Source organism: Oreochromis aureus, linkage group 11 (assembly GCF_013358895.1).
Source record: "Oreochromis aureus strain Israel breed Guangdong linkage group 11, ZZ_aureus, whole genome shotgun sequence".
NCBI lineage: Eukaryota > Metazoa > Chordata > Actinopteri > Cichliformes > Cichlidae > Oreochromis > Oreochromis aureus.
Genome location: NC_052952.1, coordinates 35342351 through 35365612, shown reverse-complemented (window position 1 = coordinate 35365612; position 23262 = coordinate 35342351). Strand labels below are relative to the sequence as shown.

Below are 23262 nucleotides of genomic sequence, written 5' to 3'. Positions count from 1 at the left end.
AAACCCATTAAATACTGAATCATACAAAGATTCTTCATCAAAGTCAGACAGTAAAAATATGACACTGGAAATGAGTATAATAAATTCATTTAAAAAATTAGATTATAGAGTAGTAAAGCAATTTTAGCAATCCATTTTACAGCTTTATTTTAATTAAAATTACAAACTTTCATCCACATTGATTTGATTTGTGCCTCAGGTACTGTATAATGATGTTGCTCTTATAATTGCTGTACATCTAATTGACCCCAACTTAAATATACGTGGAGGTATTTGGTGCTGTTTTAAATGCCATCATAATTTGAATTGCAAAATCACCCAAAATCATCACCCACAGCAGCCTCTCCCACCAGGACAGTTTGCTCAACAGTAATGTAAAATGCTCAGAACCAGCTTGAGGAACATGCGAAAGATCCCAATATGCATAATCTGCCTCCAGCCTCTCAAGATCCCTGTCTGACTGAGCATCCAAGGAATAAACTGGTACAAACCCCATTTTCTGCGGCTTCACATTGCAAGCCACGGGACTCTGAAATCCACCATCCATGCCCTGAAGGGTCAGAGTGGTTTTGTTGGTACAAGGGAGACATACACAATATTAACCCCAGTTGTGGAAATAAGACTCTGCAGGTGAAAGTTTGAAGTTATCGGCTCTGTTTTTTCATACAAACATGGGGAGCCTGAGTTTGTCAGTTTATATAAAAAGGCATTTTTAATAATATAAAAGTTGTTCATGATACACTGAAAACAATGATTCTTTGCCCTCATGGACACAAAGCAATAAATGTGAGTGAAATGAAACTGAAATATATTAAATCAAGTAATTAATCATTAAGGAAAATATGATTTGAATGTATACAAATCAAGTCAATTTAATTTGACCAGATTCCATTAAATGTAACATTTTCCATTGTACTTATGTAACAAAATGAAAAATTTGTTAAAGTCTGCATTTTGGGCAAATGTATTTATTTATTTATTCATTTATTTGATTGTATTACCACTGATGAAGAGACCCAACTATCATCCTACAAGGACATGTTTCTATTGGTCCAGACTCTGGCAAAAGGCATCAGTATTATATCAGTATGTCAGCTCTCTGGACATACTGATATAATGGAATTAAGGCATGAAACACATTGAATTTAAAACATGAGTAATTATTACATAAGATTATAGTACTTGTTTATTAAGAAGTATTCTAATGCAAAGGGTTAATATTTGCAAGAAAGCAGTAAATACATGCATATAAACCCTGATCTGCAAAGCAGTTCACCCATTGTGCATCACTTTGATGGTTAGTTAGTGACCAACTGATATTGCAAAGGTGACGCTCTGTAGTGTATTTACCACAGTCAACAGTTTCTTCAGTCCCTTTGTTATTTGCTTCAGTCACTCGCCTGAAACATGACGCAGGTTTAATCGGGAGCTTGCCCACGTTGTGTCTCTCTCCACATGGCTGCTACTCTCTTCTTGGCTGGTTTAAATAATGTGGCCGATCAGTGTAGTCGCATAGGTTGAAACTGTTGCAGCTGTCAGCACCGCACTGACACTCTGTTATTGCTTACAAACAGCAGCGACAGATATAAATAACGCAAAACCGCACATGAGCCTGCATGGTTTGAAGAAGTTCTACTGTAGCTTCACAGACCTTCCCATACATCGCTGGATGATCTTAGGAGTAAAGTATGATAATAAGAAGGCTCGCGTGCTTTGTGCTTGAAAAACTGACATTTTGTAGACGGATGCTTGTCGCCCAGCGGAGATAATATGCGTTTACGGTTGCCTGTTGTGTGCAACCTTTAGCACAAGCCTCTGATTTTCATGACTGACTCGAGAAAGGCCAGAACGGAACCAGATGAGTGTGTTTTGAGCTTTGTAATTGAAATATCCCCCATCGACGTGTCATCTATAACTCTGAACCCAGTTTCTGTACAATGTAGTGTTTTTTTCTAAATATATATAATTACCTATAATTATGTTTACCTTGTTCGTTTGATGACATGTTAGATCCCCAAGTTTCCCTCCCCCAGTATCCGCACGCCTTCAATTAAAGGGGAAAAAGTAATCAGTAAAATTACTGTTTATTGAGTTTGAATTGAAAGAAAAACATGTGCACTCGCAGCACGTTGCTGTCAGCAGAGAAAACGCTTTTGTAACGAAAAAATTAAAGAGATTTGTAGTCTCCAGTCATAAATGCATGTTTGAATTCACTTAATTAACAGCAGAGCCGTTTATGATGTTGGCTTGCGCACAGCTGAGAGACTCTTTTTACAAGGAAGCTCCTTGACAGTCTGAATGGCATCTTAACACTGGAGCTTTCAATTGCATGGTTGAGCCCAGCTGTCGAGCTGGCAGCTCGTGCGCCGCTTACGATGGGTGGAATTCATTTACAGGGAAATAATACAGTTGAATAGATTTTGATTGTATAAACAACTCGAATTTGTTGCTTTGAAATCTATTTCATGGCGTTTAATGATTAAAAAAAACATTTTGAAAGAACAAAATCATGCCGACATGAAGCATAATTAGTAACTCTGGAATCTTACAAAAATGAAAATGGGCAAAAGCTTAGCTGCAAGGATTAATCAATCAATGAGCCAAGCAGTAGAAAATAAATTTGTCATTTTTTGTGATGATTTGTTGCACTTCTGTTTTCTATCATTGCAAACTGAATATCTTTGGAACTGCACAGAAGAAGACCTCTGAAGATGTATTCACGGCTCCTGGAAAGTCTTCCGTTATTTTTTATTTGTTTTACTTTAAAGAGATTTCGCAGACTTTTACACAGTGATTCCAGAAAATAATCTGCAGATTAATTGTTTTCTTTTCTTCATCTTGTTTCTTGCAGTCTGAGTTTTCAGTGGCAGACAGTGACTCTGAGTCAAACTTGATTTGAGTGAAAGTGAGTTTGTTCTTCTTTCAAAGCCAGGAAAAAGCTTATTGCTGCCACTGATTACGATGACGTGTTATTCACCAACATATCACTGCAATGTCTCTGTAAACCAGACTCATCGCAGCGCATCAAGTCTAACTTTTAAACCAATAACTCATCACCGTGTCCTGTAGTCTGCTGTTGGCCGGCCATCTCACTCTTGAGTCATGGGTATGTTTTTATTTACGAGGCCATGCTGGACAAACTACCCTCATATCTTTGGAGTGATTTCATAATCTCCCAAGACACATCTCCCGCTGCCTGTTCCAGCGTATGAAGAGAAAACACTATGTTTGCTACTGCAGCCAGTATGAGTTTGCAGAAACAAATTGAGTTAAATATGTGGTCTCCTTTAGGTACAAAGCTTAACTAACCTAGCAGTAAATTATTCTTTTAGTCTGGACTGTATATAAAAGATGGACATAGGTAATGCAACATCATCCACTGGTTAATGGACTCTTGTTTTGAAGCTTTGAGTTGATCATTTCGATCAACACCATCTCGGTTTAGTGAAACCAAGCATAACGAGGGATGGAGTGCACTGATAAACCAAGGATACTTCTGTGCTACATCAAAGTAAGCCAGCTGAGCTGACGTGAAGGGATTTTGCAGTGATACCAGAATGACTGAAAAAAGCAACATATCAGACTATTAATTAAATAAATGGCTGTTTGCATGTGAATGGCTTCAGTCTGTACCATAAAGAAAGATATTTTTTTAGGTTTTCTTAGGATCAGTTGTTTTGCAATGGTTTGAAAGGTTAAGTTGGAAGGTAACTTATAGGTCAATAATTTTCAAAATAAACCCCAAACCTTCAGTTCAGTTCAGTTTTATTCATATAAAGTCAGTTCACAACAATGGTCACCTCAAGGTGCTGCATATTGTAAGGTAAAGCTCCTACAGGATTAGAAAGAAAACCTCAACAATCAGACAGTTTCACAGAGCAACACTTGGCCACTGTGGGAAAGAAGAACTCCCTCTCAACAGGAAGAGGCTTCCAGCAGAACCAGGCTCAGGGAGGGGCAGGCATCTGCCACCACTGGTTGACATAAAGAGACAGGACAAAACACACACGGTTGGCAGAAGACAAAATCTGATGATATCCAGTAGTAGTAATCTAAACACATGGGGAATGAAATAGGTAAGTGGAGAAGAAGAAGGAGAATCAGAAGTCACTGGGCATGGCTGAATGGATGGCACCATAACTATGGGATGGTCTAGGGTCATTATATCCAGCACTAACTATATGCTTTATCAAACATGGAAAGTTTGAAGGCTATTCTTTAGAAGGCAGACTCTCAGAGAGGGCGTTTGTCTCCTGAAACCAAACCCAAAGCTGATAGCTGAGTGCTCTGCCTCCCATTCCACTTTTAGAAATTCTTGGAAACACAAGCAGTCTGAGAGTGAAGTGTTGTGTTGGGTGATAAATGGGTCTTTAAGATACGATGGGGCCTATTGTATGTGACGAGATGGATTTGAAGTTTACAATGAAATGTAGAATTCAAACCTGCCGCTGAGACCATAATCTGGTGTTTAGTGAGCGTCATTTTCTCTCATTTATAAATGGACTACTTCCTGCACCAGACTGATCACCCCTTGCTTGCAGATAGAAAGAATGCAGGTTTATGCATTGCTTTTTAAAGACTGTGCATGTCCATTTTTCATACACACACTGTCTTTTAGTAAGTTTTGTTTTCTTTGTGCCCTCATACTTTGTAACCTGGTTTTTACAACAGTTTTATTTGCGTGCCTGATGTTGGATTATCCTGATTAAAAGTGCTTGGCGGGTCTCTCTGGAAAAAGAGGTCACCAGCCTCAGTGGAACCTGGTTAAATAAAAAGCTACTGTGCTTTTGTGACATTATCCAATTTTCTGGCCAAAAGCTTGAGATAACGTAAACATTAAAGCTTTTTTAAAACCCTGACCCTTCTCCACAAATCTGTTTCTAATTCTGTTCCTTCTCACCAACAGCTCGCTGCACTAAGGAGTGCGTCCACGGCCGGTGTGTCGCTCCAGATCGCTGCCAGTGCGAGGGAGGCTGGCGAGGAGACGACTGCTCCAGCGGTATGAATCAGCCTTCCTCTCGCTTACAGACATTTCCTCACTCTCTCGTCTCTTCTCTCATTTGCTGTTTCTCCTGTTGCTTTCGTCTCTTTCCCTTTCCCTTCAGCTCCACAGAAAAAATACACTTCACATTCACAACAGGAAATGAGCAATGGCCATTAGTCAAGTGGCTGATCTTCACATACACCTCTCCATCACACACTGAAGCCTCTCCAATGGAAACAGCAAGGGAGCATTATCGCATGCACAGCAGTGACTCATTTATATCAGACTCAGTCCAGAAACCAGTTTACTAGTCCACAAGGACGCTGAGCTGAACCTCCAACGTTCATTCACGGTTACTGACAAAAAAAGAAGAAGCAATGTCAAATCAGCTTTTCTTAAAAAAGCTGACATGTGCTGTCAAAATAAAAGGAATAAAACAATCAATACCTGCAAACACAAGCAGTGTAGAGGTGGTAAGTTACGAGTTAAGTAAGTGAGTTTCTAGCTCATGCTCAGAAAGGAGTCCATAAAGAAGAGTTAAGGCTGATGCTGCTGCACTTTTTGGCTCCTGTTACAGAACTGAAGTCAGCAGAAATAGTTATATAACCGCTGAGAGCCGTGAATCTAACCCCGTTTGTCTTTTTTGAAATCTTTTTAAATTTGATCATCCAAACAGTGGAGTGTGAACCCAGAGCTGCATTTTTAAGGGGCTCCTGTTTCCCCCGTTTTCCACTATATTCAGCCCCATTTCATCGCACTCAGCTGGGTCAACAGTACACAGCCCCCCTCTTCTGTTTTCCCCTATTGCTTTGCAGAGAGCAGGAATTAGCTTTAGCGGGTAGTGGTTGGTGCCTTGACAGCGGGATGATGGGAAGAGGAAATGGAAAATGTTACCCCACTCTCCTTCTTTTGCATGGCTCACTTCTCTCGGTCTCTTCTTACACTTCCCTGCTACCCCAACCCACACTTTAAGTTTCTTCTTTTCTTTGCTCCTCTTCCACTCCTTTTTCTTCTTGGCTCCTGTAATGGAGTCTTTCTTGGCAGAATAAGACCCCACACTTCCTGGATGCCTGTGTGTTGAGCTAGTTAGCTGTGGGAAAGAGGAGAGGGGCCTAATGTTTTCATACTGAAAACTCTTCATTCTGTTTGCTCATGAATATAGAGACTAGATTTAGAGGAGAGATGGCTCAACTTGACAAAAAAATAGAGGAGGGGGTTGGGATGAAATGGACAAAGAGGCAATGAAGCCTCCGGTATTCCTCAGGGACAGATTTTCTAGCTCCCAAAGCAGGTTTTTCAGGGACCCTGAAGGGTGAATTCCAAAAATCACCAGTGAGTGCTGCTTGTTAGGTGTTCAGGAGATTATGTGAACTTTGGATGCAAGCAAAACCCAAGGCGCTGCTTGGACAATACACACGGGAAAAGGAAGAATGTTCCCATCATGTCTGTCTGTATTCTTCATAAAGGACACTGAACACATGCCAGCTCTGAAGCGTGCAGCAGTTAGTGGCTTTACTTGCATGCAGTAATGCAGATTCCAGTTTGAATCACAGTAGTGGTCAAATTAATGACTCGTCCTGTGGGTACATAGTCATATCTTCAACTCAGAAGGGAGGAGGATTTTTTCTTTAACTTTATTTAGAAATTCTTTTTTACAAGATTAACTATTTTTAGTGCTGTACATACTGAGGGACAGAACGCCGATGCCACTGAAATATCAATAAGAACTCAAATTAATTTATAATTTAGGCTTGTTTTGTAGTTTTACTGCCACAAGTTGAGTAGCAAGGTTTGTTTTATAGGATCATTCATACTGTGAAGACAAGATTTCCATTATTAAAGTGTGAGGTGCATAAGAGCTCTGTGATTCTGTGAAAATCCATATTTAAGGTTTGCAGTTTAGAATAATGTCACTTTGATTAAAAAAAACTGTGTGTGTATATATATATATATACATATATACATGTTGTCAACACAATCAGATTTACATGTTCTGTTGTGCAGCTGAATCGCTAACATAGAAGTGGTGTCAACATTTTACTGCTCAGATGAAAAATATTTTTATACACAGCATCATTTTTCTTTTGCCTGCTTCCTTTGATTGGTCACCACAGGGGCTCATCTGCTTCCATCTCACCCTATTATTAGCATCCTCTTCTGTCACACCAAGTCTCTCCATGTCCTCCTTCACTACATCCATGAATCTGTGGTCTTCCTTTTTTCCTCCTGCCTGGAAGCTCTGTCTTTATTATGCTTTGTCCAGCATATCCACTCTCTCTCCTCTGCACGTGTTCAAACTGTCTGACCCTTGGCTGTCTGATACCGGTCTTTTATAATCTTGTCCATCCTGGTCACTCACCTCCAGCTCGGCCTCCTGTTTTTCTGTCAGCGCCACCATCTCCAAACCAAACATTTCAGCAGGTCTCACTGCCATCTTGTAAACCTTCCCTTTCACTCTCGTGGCTGTCCTTCTGTCACACATCACCCCTGACACTCAGCTCCATCCTGCCTGCACTGTCTTCTTCATCTCTCTTGTGGACTGTCTGTTTTTTGGGTGGTTGATCCTAGATATTTAAACTCAACCACCTTTACCAGCTCTCCTCCGTACCAACTTCATCCCAGCCTCCCCCGCCACACTTTTATTCTGTAGGATAAATTTCTCTAATCAAAGCTGAGAAAATGTGTTTCTCAGATATTTCATAGTTCAAAATAGAAGGCCATCATTTCTGCATGTGTTACTGTGATAACCTATCAGGCACAGGGCAGGTTAATGAAGTACTTTCACAGATGCAAGCACTTAGAAAGGAAAATGGGTCTTAAATGCTCCCTTGACATCAACGTTTGGGCAATTTTGACTCTCTATTATAATGATTAAATCAGTGCTGGACATACGTTGGCTAAAGTACGTGCAAACAAACAGATGTGAATAATTAACTGATGAAGGACTCAGCCAGCTGGGTGCTCAGAAACCACATCTCCAATGTGGGAGTGATGATTAGATTTGTTTGATAGTAATTGATTCTTGTTATGTGTCATATTATGGATTGGTCCTTCTATTGATTCATTATCATATTTGTGTCGAGAAGAGCCTGCTAACTCTCAAACTCATAACACTGAGTAGAAACGGAATAAAAATGCTTCCATGTGAATCAGGTAAGCAAAGGCTCTACTGCCATTAGTTTGAAGTCATTGTTTTGCAATGTGCAGCTGTTGGAAAACTATGCCAGCTCTGATAAAAGGAAGTGATAGTCTTGGAGTCATGTAATTCTCATGGAAATCGAGAACTGGTTCCCAACTGGAAGCAGTACTTGATTCCCATCCATAGTACTACTGCAAACTGTTGTCAGCAAATATCCAGTTGTGGATATCTGCAGTTGCAAAATTACTAGGCATAAATCTAAATCATCCATATCCAAACATAGTTTTTTAGTAGTCATGATGTGTTTTAGGACATACAGAATCATGTTTTGGATAACTCTATTGGCTGCTGCAGGTTTGGGAGAGACTTGGTGGTGCGAACATTTAGAGTAATGGAGCCCTGTTTGGGCCTTTTGGCTGTTCTGTTTCCACTGAAATCATGTGTCTTGTGATGTGATGGAGCAATAGTGCAACAGCTTTGACTGTTCAGTTCAGTTTAAAAGAAAGTGAGACAATTTAATAAGCTGTACTGCTGATTATAACATCCAACTACTGTATTTGGCAAATTTTAGATTGTTGACGGCAGTGTTTGATATTACAGCAGCCTGCACTCACTGTTCTTTCACACCAAAGCAAAGAAACATTTTCACATGCTGTGATTACACAGAACCTGGGGAAATCCATATTTGTGCAAATTAAGACATGTCAACATGAGCAAAACATTTGCTACATGTATGTCCTGAGAACCCTTTAGCTAGCAGGGCAGTAAAAGAGAGAGAGAAAAAGAGAGGGTTCGGAGACAGGTGAACAAAGTCATAGCAACTAATGTTAACATGTTAAAATATGTTTCCATAACTTGATTTAAGCTGTACTGGGTTTCCAATGCGACTGCATTCATGTGAGCAACATGAGGAGGATGCGATTACATGAAAGAAAGCTTTTTCTGAGTTTTCATAATCAGCGTTGAGCAAGGCTCAGCAGTTTTGGGTGAAGCTCAGACATGCCTTAAATGGTGACTATGCTTGTTTTCTCTAATGGCAAGAACTCAGAAAGAGGTCCTACAGGCTGGTTTCTGCAGTAAGAGCATGCACAAAGATGCACTAAGATGAAACAGTTTGCTAGTTCCTGCAACAGAAACAAGGCCAATGTCTGCACTGAAGACATTTTTCTTTTTCTTTGAGAGAATGCAGCTGATATACAGTAGCAGCACTATCAAACATGCAGTGGTCTACTGCATGTTTGATACCTGAAACAAAAATAATTGAATTGTGGACATCTTATACAGCTATATCAAGAATAAATTGGCCATATCCGATATTGAAAGCCCAAGTAACAAGAATGGCAAAAGGGATTTGTAATCATTTTATCGAAAGTTTAAATTCACATATATCCAGATGACTTATTCTTTTTCAAAATGTACAATCTTGAAAATCAATTTCCACAGTAAGACTAATAAAAATGGGATTATAGCTTCCTGTTCACGTCCACTCTGGTAAATGTCATCCACTCACTCATACAACTGCTGGTTGTATCAGCAGTCAGCTCTCAGAGCCCTTCAGTAAATCTGCTCCGGTGCCCTGGAGAATGTCTGTGTAAACATAATCGCTGCTCCAGCTGAGTTTCTCATTACTCAACGTGACATACTGCCTTCTCCAATGCCCACACAGAGAACAAGTGAAGTTATGGTTCTTTTAAACAAAAGAGGCTTCGAGTAAGCGCAATAAACACTACAGTCTGTGGCAGCGCGATTTGCTCCACGCCAAATTTGGCTCTACGTGCTGAGAGTAACAGTCAATGCAGTTCCTTGTATTTTTCTAAGCGGTGCTCGGGCATATGTTTAACACAGGCAAAGGTGGGGGTGAGACACGTACACGTATGGAGTGTAGCTCACAGAGCAGAGGATGATTCACTGCAGGTCAGCGTGAAATTGTTGGAAACACTTTTAGCTCGGGAGAAGATAACCGACTCCCATCCATCAGTTACGTCAGTGTTATTGGATATCACGTTTTCTCCGATGTCCAAGATAGTCGAGGTAATTGATGAGAAATTTTAAGAATGCACCCATGACCAATCTGGGTTCTCTCCATGGGCTAAGATCTCTTCATCATGAACTGAAATCCAAACCTTGTGTGAATTTCCTCTGCGTGCAAGCCTCGAGAGCCAATCACCAGGCTTCTGCATTATTTTCCATTAAACTCTTCTCCATGCAGCTCTCCCTGCCAATTCCAAATTATCTGCCAGTAACGTAACACTTGCAAGCTAAAGGGATACATTTGGATGAGGAAGAATGGCATCAGACACTCCCTCTCTTGTTGTTGCACAGGGCACAGAATCTAATCACATTTGTTTCTGTTTGTTTCCCATGACATCATATATTTGAGCGTACATAACAGTGTGTGGGGAGCAAAATCAATTAGGAGAAACAGAACGGACACAAAATCATCCTACTTGCACCGTATGCAAGTTTCAATAATCATGTGTAATTTTATTTTGACTCTGTGTTTTTATTTCATTTCCAGCATCGCAGAGTAGCTTTGACTCACTGTTTAGAGAAGCAGGAGGTTTTACTGGAAAACGACTGGTTTAAATCGCTGGAAAATGTGGGCAATGAAAGTGAGAAGCTCCGTCGTGTGAGTGTGTGGAGTCGTGTGACTGCACGAGCTGTGGGGGTTGTGGAAAAAAAAACAAAACAAAAGGACAACTTTTTTCAGAATAAATACAGTAATGCGATGTCCTGTATAAACACATGCTCAGTCGGATTTTTGGAAAGACGTGTTTGAAAGCTGAGATGAATCCTTTTTAGCTGAGATCAATCAGGACCACTTCAGCTGAAAGAAGATCATCGTTTCCATCTGCTGTAATCTGGCCGCGTGGCTCTGCATCCTGCCAGTTCTTCCTAAAGTCTCTTCCACATATGAAGTGATTCGCTTGTTTCACTTAGACTTTAGAACATCATTATGTATGTTGTGCTTGTATTTCTCACCTCATCACTTGCCAGTCAGTGGTATCAATTTCTCCCGTTGGCAGTCGCTTCAGTCGCTTCCCTCAAAGTTGAGAAGAACATATCTCAGGGTGTGCTCTCTTCTCATTGGTCAGTGTTACTCTGACTCATCTCTGCAAATTGGTGAATTTCAGTGACATTCCAGGGTCTGTGGTCATTGAACAGTTGCTAGTCTTCTTCTTTCTGAACGCCCCTCAATGCACCATTTACGGTCCTGCGTCGGTTTGTCTTTGTCTGCACAAAGGGATTGTGGGAATTCAGCCCATGCAGAGACGAGCTTGGTGGAAGTCCTAAAAAAGCCAACGATGCATCCCCTGATGGTGAGAGAGTTATGTGTGGGTCAAATGCTCATGGCTTGAAAAGGAGAACAAAGATGAAGCATCAAAGCAAATAAACATCAAGGATCAAAAAAAGTTTTTAACACTTGGCTTCACTCCACTACAGATGAGATCTTTTTATATTCCCCATAGCAGGGCGAAGCTAGACACCAACAACAGCACAAACACAAAGAAGAGGAGCCCACATTGCAGGTTCCTGTATTTATTTTGTTACTACCCCCCGGTTACAGTCAAGAGCTATAGAAAAGCTATGGCCGCTGTCTCTCAACGTGGAGAGCTGCAACAGAAGAGCCCCAGTAGATGACAGAGCATGCATGGCAGCAGACGTGACATTAAGTCAGACAATTAAAAGGAGAAGCTGTGCAGCAGGCTGAAACAGGTTACATGTGGCCCATATGAGATTTAAAGGATATGATCTGAACAAGCCAACACCATGGTTGTGGTATATATCTATATACAAACTAACTCTTTCAGTTTGAAACAAAACCAAAAGATATTTAAAGAATGGCAGAAAAGGCTGATGTTTTACATGATTCAGTATACTGAGATTGAGTTTGACCTTTGACCTTTCAGACTGTGACGACAAACACTGGGGAGCGAACTGCAAGCAGCAGTGCAAGTGTGAGAACGGAGCTCTCTGCGACCCTGTGAAGGGAACATGTCGCTGTCCTCCGGGGTTCAATGGACGCTACTGTGAAGAATCGTGTCCAGCAGGCACGTTTGGAAAGCGCTGTCTGCAGAGGTGCAAGTGTGCGACTGGAGGATCCTGCGATAAAGCAACAGGAGAGTGCATTTGTCGGGATGGATTCACAGGGACTTAGTAAGTGCAAACAAACAAAACAGCTCAGCATATCAAATTTCTAAAATCCAACACTAACTTTGTAAAAAGTGATAAAAATTTACAGACAAACATTGGCAATGTTTCTCTATGAAGAATTTACTTTTCAGTTTCATTCAAAATCTGACTCTTGGGCGAGATTTGCATGAAAGATGCAAAATGAACCATCTGTCTCACAGAAACTACAGCTGTGCAAGCACGATGATGACAAAATGACAAATCCAAAGTGCCAACATTAACCATATTTACCAGCTTTCCTTAATCTGTTAATGCTAACATTTTCTTAGCAGCCGAGTCTGTACTTTGTATATATATATATATATGTATTGTATATTTTGACAATTATCTCACAAATTCTGGGCCCATGATGGTGCTGGATTAAAAGTAGAAGGGTAGGCAGTTATTTCACATTTCTGCTCAGGGAGTAAATACTGAAAGCACATTTAAAGTCTGTGAGTAACCTTGTGGTGACACCAGAAGAAATGTTAGTAGATGATTATTAGGAATGTAAGGTACAAAAATCGACTTTCAGCTCCAGGCTATGGAAGAAATTCTGATGGAAAAATATGGTCAGATTCTTGATTAATCCTAAGAGTCGAAGCAGATATTCATCCTAATGTGCTGAAAGCATCTGGTGAGCAAAAGTAAGATCACACTAGGCGTTTGTGGGACTATATTTAGGTTATCAGATGCAAGAAAATATACAGCTTGAAGATTGATACCTTGTTAGCAGTTGTGTTAGCGGTAACCAAAAAGTTAATCAAATCAGAATGATGCCTGACACACTAATTAGAAATGTTGAAGAGATGCACACCAGTTACCCACAAAATTAAAACCACCTTTCATGCCACCAAAATAGCTCCGACCCCTCAGGGCACGGACCTCTGTGAGACGTTGGCAGCAGATTCTTTGGGTCCCGTTTATTATGGAGGTGCGGTGGGATGAATTTAGGATCGGGAAGCCATGAGTGCCTGTATAAAATTAGATTGCAATCCATCTAACAGTTCGGATATTTTAGCAGCCTTCCGCGAGTCGCTCTTGCTAAAAATTAACAGTGTATTTTCCTTTTCATTAGGAGCCATTTTTAGAATATTGTACTTTGTTAGTTATTTCTTTTGGGAGACATTTAATACAGCACTTGATTAGACCCTACTTAATTACCTGAATGTTCTCCGGAGGTATGTTAGACCCTCATCTTCCTCTTTGCTGATCCATCTCTTTATTTGTTTCCATGAGTTAATTTGAAGATTGAAAAGAGACCCCGATGGTCTACTCTGTACTCCATGAGTCATCTGTTACACCCTTTTTTTTAGATGCCCCTGAGGATGAGTAGGCAGTAAAAACACTTCCCCACTACACATTAGTGGAAACTCTCATTCTGCCAATGTGAAAGCACAACACTCCACTTTGAGCTAAATAAAAAAGGCGGCTTGGCAACAGTGATTAGGGGATAAATCTGGGTCAACAACCGTGTATATTTGTAGCATTTTCATATCATCCGTTTTAGAAAACATAATATCCCTGCGTTGGTTGTAATCTCTAATGTGATTGGTTAAAGACACATTCCGACTCCTCTGATGATTCCTTGCAATACTGGAAGAGGAACATCTTGCTTCTTTTTACATATTCAGCCACTTTTAGACATAAAAACTACAGAAAAATTAAAAAAAAAAAAAATCAGTCCAGAAGTTGATCTATTATGTTTTTCTGTATTTTCACCACTTGTTACAACAAAAGTATGCAGAGCAGTATCTCTGAATGCACAACACACTGAGCCTTGAAACAGATTGGCTACAGCAGCAGAAGACCACATGGATGCCTCTCCTGTCAGCTAAAAACAGGAAACTGACCCAACAAAATCAGATGAGAACAGTTTGGGAAATATTACCTGGTCTAATTAGTCTCAGTTTCTGTTGTGACATTTGGATGGCAGGGTCACAGTTTGGTGTAAACAACATGAAAGCATGGATCCATCTTGCTTTGGATCAAAGCTTCAGCTTGTTGTTGATTTTGTAATGATTTGTTGGATATTTTCTTGACACACTTTGAGGCTCTTAGCATCAAGTAAACAGTCTAGCTGAGTATAGATGAATATTTATGAGCACAGTGCAACCTTCTTTTGACGACTGCTTCCAGCAGGACAATGCACCATGTAACAAAGCTCAGGTTATACTGAACAGCTTTTATTTAGCATAACAACGTTTAAATGATCCCCAGATCTGAATCTAATAGAGCATCTTTGGGATGCAGAGAAACAGGAGATTTACATCATGGATGTGCAGCTGACAAATCCACAGTGAAACCACAATATAAATAACATGGCTGCAAATGTTTCTTTTCTTTAAGTTAAAAAAGTTCTGAAATTATTTGCCAAGATTAAAGAAAAAAAAAAGCTGGAACCATAAGTCCAAGTGAAAGACACCCTTTAACCCATTTCCGGTGAAATTTGCCAGACGACAGAAGGTCCTATAGCCTGTGAAATATATATTTCTTCTTTATTGAGCATCAATCAGTTTTTAAAAGGATGAATAAACTAGATGCCTTTTTCATCTCAGTTTTTCCACATTCATGGAGTCTGCAAGTCCACACTGGAAAGTTTAAAGATTGATAAGGTTTATTTTGAACTGCGTAATATTCAACACCGCTCTGCAATTTTTTTTTTTAATGGAGCTGAAAATGAGTACCGCAGGTTTCTGAGTAATATACCAACACAAATGCAGTCTTTTGTGGCTAAAATCGGTTAATTGCAGTCAGACATTAAGCCATCTTCTTTCTTTCCCCCCAGCTGTGAGACCTCGTGTCACAGGAGGAAATGCCAGGCGCGATGCCCGTGCCAGAATGGTGGCATCTGTAAAGGCAAAGGGATCTGCGCTTGCCCACCTGGATGGACGGTATATTTTGAGGGTTTTAGCTCGCACTTTTCTGTTACTCATGCAGGTTGCCAGGTTTTAAATTAGCTCGTGTTTCATGTTCCAGCTGGCTTCGAATTCTGGAAAAACAGTCACTTTTTTGTAACGCTGACATTTTGAAAGGATGCACTTGCATGACTTGCACATGTTGTTCTGATTGCGAGCCCATCTGACAGCACATTATTTTCTCATTGAGTGCAGAAGCCGGTGGCATTTTAGTCCATATTTTTGCAATAATGCATCTATGTCCATTTGTCTTTTTTGTTTTTCTGTGTGCTTAATGATTTTTCCATTCTGCTGTTTAGGGTCCAGTCTGTACTGAGCGATGTCCAGAAGGAAGGTTTGGGCCAAACTGTACTGAGGAGTGTGTTTGCCACAACAACGGAAAATGTGACACTGAAAGTGGACAGTGTCAATGTGCTAAAGGTTTCACTGGTCACAGGTACGCGAGTGAAAGTGGATCTTTGGACGCCATGTGGTTGTTTCTGCCTTTTTTTGCTTTTCCTGTGCAGGTGCCTTTCCAGTATGCTTACCGGTGCCACGTCTAATGTTTTGGCACTGTCATCCATTTTTTTTGTCTTCAGATTAAGAGGCAGCCTGGTTATGATTTCTTGTCAGTGAACGGGAGTAATTTGAGCATGTTTTTCTCCAAAATTCAGGCAAAACCAAACAGCAGAGGCACAGGAATGCAGAACTTTTAGATTTGGTTTGCATACTGTGCTCAAACACACATTTGTATATTTTATCCCATTGCCCCAGCTTTTTTGTGTCTGTGTGTTTTCCTGCATTAAGGTGTAAGGAGGAGTGTGCTGCAGGTAGTTACGGACAGGACTGTAAAGGTGTGTGCGACTGTGCTAACGGTGCGCGCTGCTACAACATCGATGGAGCCTGTCTGTGCGAGCCCGGCTTCAGCGGTCCACACTGCAGGGACAGGATGTGCTCAGACGGCATTTATGGCATGCACTGTGAGCGCACGTGTCTCTGTCAGGACAAACACACACTCAGGTAAGAGCAGCTTTTGCATGAGTCTGGCAAAAGCTTCACTTACTGCTTTGAATAGTGATTCACGCACTGTGAACTGACAATTTTCAAAAAACATTTAAATGAAGTTGAGGGTTTTTTTCTTGTAATTTGAATTTACGTATTCCACGCTACCCTCATTCTACACTTTATGTTGTGCTGTTTAACCAAAGGGTGTTTTTTCTCACTTTTAATAATGTTGTAGGTTTTACAGGACATGCAGTTTTATTAATTATATAGTTTGCATTCACAACACTCTCAGATATTTCTCAAAAAGATTCTAAACTGGTTCATGAATATATGTGTTATTTACTTTATCTGCACAGTATTGTACCATTTTAACTGTGGCTGATGGCACGTTATTTATTTTATCCAACCATCCATCCATCAGTGCTTATATGAAGCCAGAAAGCCATGTTTTCCAAGACCTCCTGAGGGATCCTTCCCAGGCCAAATGAGATCTCCTATAATAATCTTGTCTATTCCGGGATCTTCATCCAGTTAGGCTTACCTGGAAATTCCCAAATATAGGTTAAATTTTATCGTATCATAATGTTGCAGCACTAAATGTAATTAAAGAGCTGCTTTAAGCAGAGTGTGAGCAGACCACACAGCCATGGGTGTTTTCATTTCTTAGGCCTTCGCGGGCATCACTGAGCCTGATTAACATCTTATGCTGCAGTGGCTCCACCAACCCTAAAGTCAACCAGTGAGATTATTCTCCAGCTCAGAACTTTCAAAAATGGCAGCATCAATAATAATTTCTTTAAAGTGGTTACATGCCCCTCTGCAGTATGAAGACAAGTACTGAAGTACATGTAGACCGGCGCTGACTGTTGGTTTTCTTTGGCATTAAGTCTTCTGTTTCTCACTGCTTCATTCATACTTATGTCTGCTTACACTGTCCAGCTGCCATCCAATGAAAGGAGAGTGCACATGCCAACCGGGCTGGGCGGGACTATACTGCAATGAGACCTGCGCTCATGGTTTCTACGGTCATGGGTGCCTGGAGCCGTGTCTTTGTGTGAATGGAGGGGTGTGTGATGGGGCCACAGGACAATGTCATTGCGCCCCGGGCTTCACGGTCAGTGGTAGAATAGATTAAAGACTCATGACTCACTTTCTATACCTGTTGTATCTTCATGTAAACCAAACTTTGGGGGTTACTGCAGGGGCTTCACTGTGAAAATCCCTGCAAAAGTGGCACCTATGGCAAGAACTGCTCCCTGGAGTGCTCCTGTAAAAACTATGTGGACTGCTCACCGATTGATGGAACTTGTTTCTGCAAAGAAGGTAATAGATAAACAAAAACAATTAATCAGAGGATAATAAATACAATCATGAAGAAAAACTGGTCAAAAGGAAAACAAAGACTAAGAGTTGATTGTGGGTCTGCAGGCTGGCGAGGACCGGACTGCTCCATCCCCTGCTCCGAAGGAACCTGGGGTCCGGGATGCAATGCCACGTGTCACTGTGCCAACGGAGCGAAATGTAACCCTGCAGATGGATCCTGCACCTGCACGGCTGGCTGGCAGGGGGTGCGCTGTGACCAACCGTGCCCGGTGAGTATCTGGAGATACTGGGAGGCTTTATATTTAGTATTTACCATTGAAGTTGTAAAAGATGTTGGAAAACCAGGTATTAAAAGATCCATCCTTTTACTAGACAACAGAGAACGCTGTTTTGTGACACGACTGTCCTATGCAGCAGTGTCTTTAGTGTCAGACAGTTTTCTCTGTAGGGAGACAATAAAAACAGCCTTGAACCTTGAATATGGATGTTGTCAGACACCATACCTGCATACAAGTGCACAGAGTAACAGCAATAATGTTTTTATGACTCAGCTCGATGGGTAAACTAGAATGTAAACTAATATATAACATATATCAAATACTGGTTTTGTGTATTTAACAAAAATAACCTGTCACAACAAATCAGTAAAAATGGTAAATGGAGATCTTAATTAATAAGTGTGCAATAACACATTGCATGCATATAAAATATAAACAAAATAAAAGCAATGGTTCAAAAAAGGGATCTGTTTCCAGAGTCCTCCCACCCTGGACTAAAGCCACAGTATTGTAAAGAAACAGATGTCACTTTGTTACATAAATGCTCTCCAAGATAAGAAAACGCCAGTCTATGTTTACTCCATGTCACACTGATGAGAGACGAATGACGTCGTTGATAAGACTAACACTCAAATCATACGGCTGATAATTCTACGGGATGTGTCCGCTTTGTGATTAGGCAGCCTGTAGAAGTGTCCAGCTTTGAATCCCTTACCTCGTCCTCTGTATGCTTTAATCTGCATTTTGGAAAAGTACCCCTCTTGTCTTTGCAATGCCAGCCCACCAGGCTGTCTACACAACAGCACATTGCCAGTGTAGTATTTTGTCTCACTCTGACTGGGCTGACCGAATGTGGAGGAGATTCCCCTGACAGTTCTTTGCCCGTTGGCACTTGTTCATTGTGCAGATGGGCACGTTTGGGCCTGGCTGCCTGAAGAGGTGTGATTGTGTTCATGCCGACGGCTGCCAAGCTAACACCGGGGAGTGCCACTGTCTGCCAGGCTGGTCTGGTAAGTGATGACGTCCTGCTGATGTATCGCTCCCAGCTTGGCTTTGGTATCACAGATGAGTCTGGTCTGATAAACTGTGAGCCACAGGTTTTAAACCATCCTTGCTCTCCTTTATTCTCATTGTTGTGCGACTTAAAGAAAGTCTTGCAACATGAGCTGTAAATAGTAAGCAGTGTCAGAGCCAATCAGATTGATACAATTAATCAAGTTTCTTACTAACAAGTATCATACTAGTTATTAATCTCTCTCTCTCTTCCACAGCATGTCTTTTATCCTGTCTTCCTTCTCTCACCCCAACCGGTCGCAGCAGATGGCCCCGCCCCTCCCTGAGCCTGGTTCTGCCAGAAGTTTCTTCCTGTTAAAAGGGAGTTTTTCCTTCCCACTGTCACCAAAGTGCTTGCTCATAGGGGGTCATATGATTGTTGGGTTTTTCTCTGTATTGTAGGGTCTACCTTACAATGTAAAGCACCTTGAGGTGACTGTTGTTGTGATTTGGTGCTCTATAAATAAAACTGAATTGAACTGAATTACTAAACACCAATTCCTTCCTCCTTCTTTTTCATATATGACATTTTAAAAAGGGAAGGCGATGTTCTTAAACATTTGTTGCTTTACTCAGCTGTCCAGATTCATTTCTTTCAATCTGAAATTCATTTTTCTGATTATTGTGACACCACCTGACTTGACCGTATGCCTGTGAGTAATGATCAGAAATGACTCTGAACTGTAACCCTTTGAAAACAGAGCATTTCATTTGTGAATAAGTTTTTCTCCTGTGTTTTAGCAAATATGGGACAAAACTTAAACCTTCTAACATGCATGAAATATTATTTACATTTGTTCCAACAAGTCATTTTTTTGCTTTCTCTAGGAGATATGATCTGGGTTATGTTTATGACCTCACAGGGTTAAAGTCATACATGCTGCACTCTTACTGACATCCAACATTTCTTCCTGTGACTCTATGAGGCTAATATTTTGGGGTTTTAGAGATGAATCTGTTAACATAACACTTGTGTGTTTCGTGCTAGTGAAGGTGAATATTGACATGCTGATGTTAGCGTTTCACTCTTACCTCCATACCCCACTGCAGCCTCGTAAAAGGCTGCTAGAATGGCCCAGTAGGGAAAGCACTTTTTTTCTGGCTTTGCACCTCCCATCCATGTGAATAAAACAGGCTCTTTGTGTTTCGGGGAAAATGTGTTAGTTACAGTTGTGAAAAATCTTTTTGGTGAGAACACTAAATTACCAAATATTTCAGAGTTGGCTGCTCAGCAGCAACATTTCTGAAACTGTTAACCACCAAAAAAACCCCTCATGTTCCCATTTTCACTCTGTTCTTGCTTATCATTTCAACTAAATTTTTATATAGTTATAACCATGTTTTTATGTATTTAGATCAGTAACTGATCTAAACTTGGGAGAGTGAAAGGCATTCTGCTCTGTACTTTAGAGGATGTAAAACTGTAGGTCCTTTATTAAACTAAATGATGTGATTAGACTCAATAAAAGTTGTAATTTCCTGCTTCATTTATGCGCTCGCTGCTTCATTTCCTTTAGGTCCCCGCTGCAGTGAGCCGTGTTCAGAGGGCCTGTGGGGGCGCCACTGTAACCAGACCTGCTTCAAGCATTGTCCAAACAGCGACACCTGTTTGAGGGAAACTGGATCGTGTGTGTGCCGCCCAGGCTACTGGGGAGTCACCTGCCAAAACAGTGAGCATTGCTACTGATGAGTCAATAAAGAAAAACGACCTAAAGTCTCGCTCGCTGTATGTATTATCTAATATCGGCCCTACTGTTTCCCTCAGAATGCGGAACGGGTACGTACGGTGACCAGTGCAGTATGACCTGTCAGTCCTGTGGCCAATCATACCGCTGCCATCATGTGACAGGAGAGTGTGACTGTTTACCTGGATACACTGGGCCAAACTGTGACCAAGGTGGGCTTTCTCACTAATCAGCAGTCATCACAAAAAGCCACTGATTCTTCATTTACAAGTGAGTGCAGGACATTTAGCAGGTTGCGTTCTGTGGTTACAGTTTGTCCAGCTGGCTACTTTGGAAAACAGTGCTCTGAAGTGTGTGTTCCCTGTGCCAACAACTCCACATGCAACCACCGGAACGGTCACTGTGAATGTTTACCGGGCTGGACTGCTATCGACTGCTCCAAACGTGAGTGCCACGGGATTTCATGCAGAGATGAGAGCGTGGACAGTGTTAGAACAGGGTTAGAACCTGAAGTGGTAATCTGTTGATTAATAACCACTATAACTTCCCAGCAGCCAGGGCCTTGTTTTTATCCATAAACTGACTCTAATCATTGGAAGCAGCCAATGTGAGGCCTTGATCTGAGCATCTTGCTTTTCTTTAGAGCTGGAAGTGACCATATTTAAACTACCAGCTGTTGCCAGTTAGCTTAGTCAGCAAGCAGGAATCATAAACTGTCCAGATGCATCACAGAGAAACAAACACCTGCTAATTAGTGCTCGACTAACAAAATACTAGAATTTTCACCAGAACTGAAACAAAACAGATATTTGCATTAAAAAGCACCAACAGCACAAACAGAGGAACAGCTCAGTGACTCAGATTAGCTGAGTGAGGCCTAACAGAATAATAGGAGCAATCAAGTGAGTCCTGTAAAACTTCAACAGATATATCATACAGATGCTGCTGAAGGGGAAATAAGTCATAGAAATGTACTTTGTTTTCCAGCGTGTGATCCGGGACGTTTCGGCCAGCTCTGTGCTCAGACCTGTTCCTGTCCAGCCAACCTCCTCTGTGACAGATTTACTGGAGACTGTGTGTGTGAAAACGGAGGCGACGACTGCAAGCAAGGTACGGACCTCATGTTAGCAGAAGTATAGGAGCTATAACACTGACATTTACAGTACCTTACAATATAAAGCGCCTTGAGGCGACTGTTGTTGTGATTTGGTGCTATATAAATAAAACTGAATTGAACATTTATTGACTTTGCACAGCAATCTGCTTCATGCGCTGTGGTTCATGGATTTTAGACTAATAATGAATTAATCATGAAAGCTCCTCTGGTTGTTGTACTTGAGCTCTCCTTCCACCCTCTGCTTGTCAGACTCCTTCCAGCAGACGGGGAGCGTCATGAGTCGTCTTAATCCTGGAGAGAGGGAGTCGTGGGGGGCCATCGCCGGCATCGTTGTGCTTGTCATTCTGGTGGTCCTGCTGCTGGCTCTGCTGCTGCTCTACCGCCGCAGGCAGAAGGAAAAGCAGAACAACACACCGACTGTCTCCTTCTCCACCAGCCGCACTGTCAACTCTGAATATGCCGTTCCAGGTACAGTCAGAAGATGTTTCTGTCTGCTCATGCAGAGAAATGGCTCATCCTACTGAGTGCTGTATGTGTAACATAAAACAGACACAGGTTGAAAGTAAAACCTGAAACATCCAGTCAGACAAAATTCAGAAGCTCAACACAGGATTAATCTCCTGTGGATATAAGGTTGAATTACAGCAACAATAATTTAGCTCTCAACTTAAACCTACAATGTGGTAGTAGTGTAGCACCATGCAGTTTCCAGTACGGTTTGGTAAGTACAGACGGAGGGTACGAGAACATCGCTGGATAATGACAAACTGACATGTTCAGTGGGCACAATCACCCAGCGTTTTACTGTCATATCCTGCTGGAGCGTGCACAGCCAGCTGCACCTGAAAATCCAGCCGCCTTAGAAACTGCTTTCATCTTTACTTTCATACGTTTGCTCTTCTTTTTCCATCACTGCTAATAACACACTTTGTGCACTTTGTGGCAAAACAGGAAAAGTAAGGTATTTGTTCATGTAGCCTGTTAGTAAAGCTAACACGTTTCAATGAGAAGAATGTTTTGTGTCTGCATCACGTATGTTGTTGATCCTGTCCAGCTGGAACACGTCACCCTGGCACGCAACAAACCGCCTTTAAAATAAAATGGAGTCATTGTATCTGAACCAAAACCAGGATCTTTTTCTAAATCTTACCCTGTGCATTTCTTCCAAACTCTAACAGTAGTTTTTAATCTCTCGTGAGGGACCAGCACTATGGTTCTAGTGGTTTCCACCAATGTAAGTTACACCACTGCCAATCACTCCACCCTCAAACGTGTGGATTTTTCACTCTTTTGGAAAATATTATATATTTTGTGTACATAGACATAAATTAGTAGATAGGAGAGTCGTCATTGCAGCCAAAAAAAGGAAAATTTGTGTTTGTGGATATAAATTTGACTCTTTGATTAATGTGTTGATGTGACGGCTGATTTTGTTCACTTTTTCAACTTCCCTGCTGGAGATTTAAACTGACACTAAAACACTTTTTAGGCCTTAAAATATAAACCAGGATGTCAGAAATCAACATAACTATATGTTCCTTTGATATGTTTTCTTTTGGTGCCGACCGAATGTGATTTAACTGGACTTAAAGGCCACATGAATAAGGT

At 41.1% G+C, this 23262-nt stretch overlaps 1 protein-coding gene across 1 annotated transcript in view; it reads left to right on the top strand.

Moving 5' to 3' along the window:
- The window catches only part of pear1 (platelet endothelial aggregation receptor 1), a 60371-nt gene that overhangs the window by 27528 nt on the left and 9581 nt on the right, over window positions 1-23262 (top strand). Inside the window, exons 5-18 of the mRNA XM_031748610.2 lie at window positions 4907-4999; window positions 12035-12281; window positions 15085-15190; window positions 15514-15650; window positions 16001-16213; window positions 17138-17312; window positions 17401-17521; window positions 17627-17790; window positions 18707-18809; window positions 20370-20522; window positions 20618-20749; window positions 20850-20981; window positions 21525-21647; window positions 21904-22122. Coding sequence (XP_031604470.1) covers window positions 4907-4999; window positions 12035-12281; window positions 15085-15190; window positions 15514-15650; window positions 16001-16213; window positions 17138-17312; window positions 17401-17521; window positions 17627-17790; window positions 18707-18809; window positions 20370-20522; window positions 20618-20749; window positions 20850-20981; window positions 21525-21647; window positions 21904-22122 — 2118 coding nt within the window. The remainder of the gene's footprint in view (window positions 1-4906; window positions 5000-12034; window positions 12282-15084; window positions 15191-15513; window positions 15651-16000; window positions 16214-17137; window positions 17313-17400; window positions 17522-17626; window positions 17791-18706; window positions 18810-20369; window positions 20523-20617; window positions 20750-20849; window positions 20982-21524; window positions 21648-21903; window positions 22123-23262) is intronic.